Source organism: Setaria italica, chromosome IV (assembly GCF_000263155.2).
Source record: "Setaria italica strain Yugu1 chromosome IV, Setaria_italica_v2.0, whole genome shotgun sequence".
Classification (NCBI taxonomy): Eukaryota; Viridiplantae; Streptophyta; class Magnoliopsida; order Poales; family Poaceae; genus Setaria; species Setaria italica.
Genome location: NC_028453.1, coordinates 30,147,311 through 30,155,440, shown reverse-complemented (window position 1 = coordinate 30,155,440; position 8,130 = coordinate 30,147,311). Strand labels below are relative to the sequence as shown.

Sequence of the window (8,130 nt, the reverse complement as noted above, 5' to 3'; positions counted from 1 at the left end):
ACAACATTTAAATTTTTGTCCGGCAAACATAAACAACACACTGGAGGGTACGAACGTACACACAAACTACTACAATTTGTTACATACAAATTACAACATGAACGTACACCCAGCATTTACATCAAAGAGATTCCCGCCGCAATCCAATCTCGTACATTGGCCATATTAGGAGTACCATTAGCTGCCACCCATTCGGACACCCCATAGTCCGGATCTCGCGCCCTTGACGAACCTGCAGTACTTTCATTGGCAAGGTCCAGCAAATAATTATGGAGCGCAAAGCAAGCAATAACAAGCTTCGTTTGCCGTTCTCAAGAATATAGTGGAACTTCCCGCAGAATGTGCCACCTGAATTTCAGCACGCCAAATGCGCGTTCCACCACATTGCGAAGACTGGAATGGTGAAAGTTGAATTTCTCCTCCAATGTGTCCGCCGCCCTTCTGCTAAACTCCTCCAGGTGATACCTAGTATTCCTATACGGCCCCAGATACCCTTCTCGAACTGCGTAGCCCGAGTCGACCAAATAATATCGGCCTACAGATAATCACAAAAATTGAACATTAGTGCACCACATTTTGCAAGTGCAGCTTCATGTGCAGACTTAGTGAAGTCCCATACCTGCAGGTGGATGTGGGTAGGTCCTTGCCGCCATACAGTCACGTAAAACCGCCATGTCGTGACACGATCCTGCCATCCCCGCTCCTACATACGTGAAGCGCATGTCCATATCGCATATGGCTAACACGTTGAAGCTCGTCCACCCTTTTCTGTTTAGAAAATCCACACAGGACTCACGCCCGACCAATACTGGAATGTGCGTACCGTCTAGAGCACCTATGCACCCATCAAAGAACGGTGCATATTGGGTCAACTTATGATTCACCTTAGAGTACGCGGGATCCTTTGGAGCGATGACTTCCTGGGCAAACGAATACATTACATTTGCCACATGCGCCATCTTCCTACTAACTGTGTCCAAACTCCGGTCAAATCTTTCTCTAATTTGACAGCAAGCCTGCTGCGTCGCACACACCCACACGAACATAGCTAAAGCCTCAACAGATTCTACCCCTTGCGACGTTTTCAACCCATGCTTGCTAACCAACATGTCATGCAACTGAAGGAACGTGTCGGGATACATACGAAAATTATCGAAGCACCGCCGCCTATCCCGGAGGTTCAGCTCAACCCATTGCCGTCCGGTCAGGCATGGCAGATCAACTGGCGGGTTCCGTCCAGGACGATGAATGCCGCGAAGCTCCGCATATGCGGCTGCAGCTCCTCCTAAACACTTCAGATCGAACACAGAGCTGCTGTCGCTGCCGGTGTCACTATTTTGTTCCTCTGCACTACTCATACTTCAAGTACCTGTCCAAAAGTTAAACACAACAAATAAGACAAGGTAAACAAAGTTCTGTAAAATGAGAGAAGGTACAAATAGTTTTGATCCAACTTGAAAGGAACTTACCTACAAAACTTATAGGTAAAACTTAACAGATAGTACTACAACACTTATATGTAAAACTTAACAGATAGTAATGATAGGAACGTCACACAAAGAACAGACACCAATAACAGATACTAATGATAGGAACGTCACACAAAGAACAGACATCAGGAACTTATAGGAATTGATCTACCACTAAAAATAAAGGTTCAATGATCAGTAACATAGAAAGGTTCAACGATCAGTAACATAGAAAGGTTCAACGATCAGGACATGTTACAGAAGCTAACAATACTGTTCCAACACAAGTGCAAATATTATTTTCCAAACTCTCACATACACATCACTACAACTAACAGTCATGGCACAATCACTTCTTGTTGGTCATGTCCCAGTAGAGTTGTATCCAGCTCATTCGGCCCTCTTTCGTTGCCATCTCCATGAACGTCGACCGATACTCCGCGCTCTTAGTACATAAATACATAGCCTGGTTGTGAAGCGGAGACCCCTCCTGTATACCATCTTCTTTTAGGATCTGCATACAACGAACCATTTGGTCATGGGTACGGTCTGCACGTAGCAGGCTCCTCTTGGCCACACTCTCAGATAGTCCCTGATGTACTGCTCCAAGTTGTCACTTCTTTTTTTCGTGGGACTGTCCACAGAGAACTCCCGGACCGGCTGTTTGGACATGGCACGAGCACTACTAGCAGGGGGGGTCCTGCTCCAAGTCCGCTGCATTGCCCTTAGTCCTCATGCTAGGTGTCGCCTCACGAATACCTCCGGCCGTCATCAACGTGCCCCTGTCTTGGGGTTCATGGACAAACAACTCAAATAACTCGTCGAGGAAAGGTGGAGGCTTCACAGAACTCGACTGGGACCTCGCCTGGGTGTCCTGCAATGTTTAAGCGATAGTAAATGATCAAGGTCACAAACATAACAGTACAAATAAGATGCCGATTAACTTAGGGGCGTGGCATAGGACGTACCTGTTGGTCCTGCTCCCAATAGGTGGCATAAGCAGACACACCACCAGTTTTGTGTGTCGCGCCCTAAACCAGATTTGTTTTGCAAGGCCAGCCAGCCGAGGAATGCCCTCCTCATGTTGTTGAGCTTGTTCTGCAGCTGCTTGCTGCCCAATTGCAACCCAGTTTGTGCCCTGAAGCATGAGTACACATTCCTCCATCCCAACTTAGTGAGGCATTTGTCGCTCCAGTTGAGCTGGTTCTTCTGAGCAATGCTCAAGTCCAGCAAAGTTTTTGTCGTGCCCTCATCCCAGCTGGCACGGTTATTCATCTGAGCACACAGCAGCTGCAATTATATGGCACCGAGCTACGGACAACTAGGAGCTGCGTACAACTAAGCAATGTAAAATTAATGCATATGTTACTTGCCTTAGCAGGTGGCTTGGCGCGTTTGTGGCGGAAATTGTACGGGCACACGGGGGGGTGGGGGGGGGGGAGCAGGACCCCAGTCGATGACGATGCCAGTGTGGGCACCGTTGAATCTTCCTCGCGGTTGGCCTCCTAGTAGCCTTGTATCTGTCGCCTGAAAGGTGAGAAAACAAAAATCATACGGTCAACATAATCTAACATAGTCAGAACATAAGCACGTTCATCTACAAAATGGACGCTTTCCCTGGGCAGATAGGCTGTCCTTACCGTTTTTGTACTGAGGCACCTTGTCCTGGTTGTGCTTCCTCCACTCCTTGTTTTTGCACTAAGTCTTCTTGGTCTTTGGAACGTTCACCTATATAAGATTGAAACAAAAGTACACATATTAGGCGAGGATGGTTACGAGGCAACAGATAAGTAATTCATATAAACTAAACCGAGTAAAAACATTCAAAGCTAAACTGCATATAGCTGTTTGGACCAAGTCAAGGCCAAATCTGTTCATGCACTAACATTGTTATGAGTTATGACACATACAAGGAAAAAAATCATCCCAGTCTGGCTGTTCCAACAAAACAGTCCTATCATATTGGGTGACTCTTATCCAGTCTCAACTCCATGCAAATACGTGAACAGCCAACAAGAGGCTGAATGTATTAAAAAATTGGCATCAACATCTAAGGAAAGCAAATAAAGTGGCATTATTAGAGCCAGTCCCAACTCTAGGTGTGGGACTAGTCAATATGGACCGCACAGGTTCCATCGAGGTTAAGACACTATTTCCCAAAAGGAAAGCTAGTTTTATTCTCTATGGTTGGTACGCTTGGAATGTAAGCTATGCATGGATAGGTAATAAAGCATCTCTATTAATAATTAGTTTCATGAGATCATATCCTGAGAGTGAGAGCTATTTTTTTCTTAAAAAATGCTGATCACACTAGCAGAATATGCATGAGATCGGAAATATTGATAGCAATAATGATTCATGAGGTAACATATCCTTCTAGTCGGGTTATAATGTATATATTCCTACCTTTTTCCTACATTTGAGTTAGCCAAACCAATCACGCTTATTTCCTTTCCAGATATGACAAAAATACAAAGAGCGTTGAAAGGTGACTGAATTTAGAAAAGTTCAAATTCTAAGTGACGCATGTTTCAATGACTCATCTGATTTGCTTGCTTACTTTTTACATACCAGTATCATATATAGACACCTAATCTTTATTAAAAAAGGAATAATAAGGGAATGATAAGATGTAGCCAAAAGCCAAGCAAAATGAGTGTCTTGCATATCAAGTTTGCCGGGGACCAAGGCTGCTCAGCAACCACAACCAGGGACTACATTTTAGTCTTGCTAATCTGTACAAGAATTAGTACATCAAGTTTTGCCTTTTCTGAAAATGCATACGACAAGGTTGGATGACCTGTCCTATTTCATTGACATAATGCTGCATAAACCTAATTAGAAGTTTCAGTAAGTTAGTAAAATTACTTATAAATGAAACAAGTGTGGACTTACTCCATAAAATAGAAGGTGATATTTAAAGAAAACAACCTTCACATACCATGCTATTCTAAGCACAGATATGAACTAGCAAAACTGAATATCCAGATGATATGAATGACAGAACATCTGGCATAGAACATGGCACATCAGGCATATTGAAATGCTATAAAAGTAAGCAAAGCAGATAATTTCGACGCACTGGTAAGCAATGCATAGAACCTATAATCGCTACTTAGTAGCAGATAAGCTGCAATTGCGCATGAGAGAGCAGCGAATGAAATTCAAAGCTGTGAGTGCGCATCTAAGAGCTAAAAACATAACAGTGACTGCAAGTATAACCAGAATCCATACCAAGACCATAACTTCAAACCAACGGAAAAAACAGTCTTAACATTGCAAAAAGCACAAGGCTCCAACAATTGAATCGAGATTGACACCTGACTTAGTAGTAAGTAGAACACTACTTGCTAACTATTGAGTAGAACCCCAGAATTATCAAAGGAAAATAAGTAACGCAGGATTAGCATAACACATTAACCATGATAAATAGACAATTGGCGAGATGGACACAATCTATCAACCTCTAAAACTAACCACAGGAATCTAGTACCGGACCAAGTCACAAACCACAACAGGAATCACTTCCACAAAGTGAGGTGAAACCATTCAGTCACTACCGGCATACCGATGGGGGAGCAGCCATACCTGTGAGCGAAGGGGATGGAGGGGCTGACGGCGTGGGAGACGTTCCTTCCACGCGATGGCCCACCGGCGGCGGGAGTGGGTGCGCCGGGTCGGAGCTGCGGCGGCGGATCCGGAGGGACAGGCGGCGGTGGATCCGGACCGAGCGACGGAGGGGGCGACCAGCGGGACGAACGGCGTCGTCGCCCGGCCGGCTGAGAGTGAGGGAGAGGGCCACTCGACGCCTCGCCGGCGGCGGAGAGCGCGCGCCAGCGAGGGAGCGGCGGAGCGGAAGCTGCGGCGGCGGCGGATCCGGATGGACCGCGCCCGACGGAGGGGGCGAGAAGAAGCGGGAGGGACGGCGGCGTCGCGCGGGCGAGCGCGACGGAGCGGGCGAGCCGAGGGCCGGCCGGCGGCGGAGAGCGGGCGGAAGCGACGGAGCGGGGGAGCGGAGGAGCGGCGGCGGCGGAAAGGGAGCGATAGAGAGCTGCAGCGTCTGTGGGAGGTGGATGGGGACGGGAGGCGGCGTCGGTGGAAGACGTTGGAATACGGCTTCACCGTGAAGCCCACCGAACAGCTAGGCTGAAAAGCCAAGCCGGAAGAAACCCACCGCCGCAGCAGAAGCCCACCGAACGGGCTAACATCCGCCGTGGCGTTGTTTGCAATCTCACCTGCAAGCAGAGTAGCATTGCGCCCAGTCATTGCGCTATCAGAAACCAATTGATACCAAAATAGATGTCAAAGTATTTCAGAAATCAGCTGAATGCCACCAGGGATCTTAACGAAGGCGTCCCATATGCTGGGCCCGCGGTCGTCTTTGAGCGCCATGCCCTCCACCTGGTACGCCGACGCCGCCGTCCCGAACACGAACCCCTTTGGGAAACTCCGCCGGCTCAGCCCGCCCGTCCATCCTGCAGCCTCATCCCCTGCCTCCACGCCACCACCGTTGCCACTGTCACCGGAGGCTCCGGCAGCTTACGGAAAGCAGAAGCAGCAACGCGAGTACGCAACGTTGCACGGCGCCGCCACGATGGCCTCCTGGACGAGGACGACTGCCATTGTTAGCCATGGTTCTGCAAGCGCAGCCAGTGCCGTTGCGCTGGCTGAAGATAAGAAGAGCGGCAGGGGACGAGTGTGCGGAGTGCGTCACAGCGGCATACGAGAACTTCAACCGTATTCGGCATTTGGTGGAATGTCGAGGAAGGAGAAGCTTGTCGGCAACCGGCGAAATGGTTGAGCTAGTGGGGACGGTGACAGGCCAAGCTAGGTAGGAGCCTAGCAGTTGTACTAGTGCCTAGTGCACGCTGAGAGTGACAACCGAGGAAGAGGAAAATGACACTGCAAGGTACAGTACTGCAGTCGGCGCCGTGGCCCCTGGCGCCCATGCGCGACCATGCGGGCGCGCCGCACGCGCGTCGTCTGCCCAGTAGAGCTGGGACTCGAGACGTGCCGTGCCTGGCCCTCTCGTGCCTCGTGCCGCATCATTGTTTAGTTGATTAAGTTTGGAGGTGTCAAATTACTGTTACAGCACTGTAGCACACTGTAGCGTTTCGTTTGTATTTGTGAATTATTGTTCAAACATTGACTAATTAGGCTCAACAGATTCGTCTCGCAAAGTACAACAAAACTGTGCAATTAGTTTTTAATTTCGTCTACATTTAGTACTCCATGCATGTACCGTAAGTTTGATGTGATGGGGAATCTTCTTTTTGCATAGTGCCAAAGTTGGGAGTTGGGAGTGACTAAACAAGGGCATACACGTTAGGCCTAAACCCTGGCACGAGATACAAATGTTGTGCCGTGTCTGGCTCTCTTGTGCCTCGTGCCGCATCATGGCAGCAGCTGGTTTGGTTCCAGCGGCTTATTTTTAGCACCCGTCACATCAAATATTTAGATACTAATTAGGAGTATTAAACGTAGACTATTTACAAAACTCATTACATAAGTGGAGGCTAAACGGCGAGACGAATCTATTAAACCTAATTAGTCCATGATTTGACAATGTGTTGCTACAGTAAACATTTGCTAATGATAGATTAATTAGGCTTAAAAGATCCATCTCGCCGTTTAGCCTCCACTTATGTAATAGGTTTTGTAGATAGTCTACGTTTAATACTTCTAATTAGTATCTGAACATTCGATGTGACACGTGCTAAAATAAGCAAAGGGAACCATACTAAATCTAAGCATGATCCGTGGCACATTGGCACGTCTCCGTACAGTATCAGTTTAATTATGACCCTCCCGATAAATATGTTTGTCTTTTATTGGTGCTCATTTGCTAACTAAAGGTAAAAGAATGATTAGTTATGTACCATACCATGTTATGATGGTTCAGTTGACAAAGCCTTTCAGTACTCATAGTCACGTTGCTTTCTCCCTCGAGCACTTTTATTCGAAAATATGAGAAGTTTGGCAGAAAGTATCCATAATTCTTAACCTGTTGCAAGCAAGCCTTCACGGCGGACATTTCAAAAGTGAACCTAGTTGGTGCTTCTTTATCCCATGCGGCAATTGATATCATCAGGATGGCCTATCCTGGTCATCACATCGAGATGGCCTGTCACTTCACAAGAGATCTTTGCTCTTAAAAAATTCATTGAACCAACAACCTTAGATTGCACTAAAAGAGTGGTACCAACTAGATCTTCCACAATATTTTTGAGCTATCTAATAGGGTCGATAAGCTACATTGGGTCAATAAGCTACATTGCATGAAAGTAAATTTAGAAATTATTCATGTGTAGTAAAAAAATTAATTACAAGAAGGAAAGAATATTACTATGTTGGGTTTTGCTCCTTAGCTTCGATCCTCGGTAGGCAAGTCAAAGACACTATTAGGAAAGTAAATTCCTAGAGGACGAACCAATGGTGACTCCTCAAAAATATAGTGTCCACGGCCACCTCCACGGCCACCACCACCATAGCCAAAAGAACGACAACTTGCTATAGTTAGTCCAAACTATCCAAATAAAATTATCATAAGATAGATTATTTCACAAACATCAACTTCAATAATAATTACACCTTAAAACATCATAATTCACAAAACTATAAAAAAAAAACTTCACTTTAATGCATCAAAATCAAAATTATC

General features: G+C 46.4%; 2 protein-coding genes and 1 long non-coding RNA gene across 4 annotated transcripts; all 3 read right to left on the bottom strand.

The window, feature by feature from the left end:
- Positions 1-1,365, bottom strand: LOC111257111 (putative nuclease HARBI1). Its single transcript, XM_022826191.1, has 2 exons — positions 620-1,365; positions 1-535 (listed from the first exon to the last, which is right to left on the bottom strand). The coding sequence occupies exons 1-2, from the start codon at positions 1,356-1,358 to the stop codon at positions 312-314; spliced, it is 963 nt and encodes a 320-aa protein (XP_022681926.1). The 5' UTR covers positions 1,359-1,365; the 3' UTR covers positions 1-311.
- Positions 1,366-1,615: 250 nt separating this feature from the next.
- LOC111256943 lies at positions 1,616-2,744 on the bottom strand. The gene is made up of 2 exons (XR_002677208.1): positions 2,438-2,744; positions 1,616-2,343 (listed from the first exon to the last, which is right to left on the bottom strand). It is a non-coding gene; the product is annotated as an uncharacterized LOC111256943 (long non-coding RNA).
- Positions 2,745-2,848: 104 nt separating this feature from the next.
- LOC105914161 (serine/arginine repetitive matrix protein 1-like) lies at positions 2,849-6,301 on the bottom strand. 2 transcript variants are annotated; one of them, XR_002677207.1, is made up of 4 exons: positions 6,194-6,301; positions 5,058-6,071; positions 3,110-3,197; positions 2,849-2,996 (listed from the first exon to the last, which is right to left on the bottom strand). XR_002677207.1 is itself a non-coding variant. In XM_022825678.1 (3 exons), the coding sequence occupies exons 1-2, from the start codon at positions 5,733-5,735 to the stop codon at positions 3,168-3,170; spliced, it is 708 nt and encodes a 235-aa protein (XP_022681413.1). In that variant the 5' UTR covers positions 5,736-6,186; the 3' UTR covers positions 2,849-2,996; positions 3,110-3,167. The 2 variants fall into 2 exon arrangements, 1 of the variants encoding a protein (XP_022681413.1); XM_022825678.1 differs by lacking the exon at positions 6,194-6,301 and having other exon boundaries at positions 5,058-6,186.
- Positions 6,302-8,130: the final 1,829 nt, after the last annotated feature.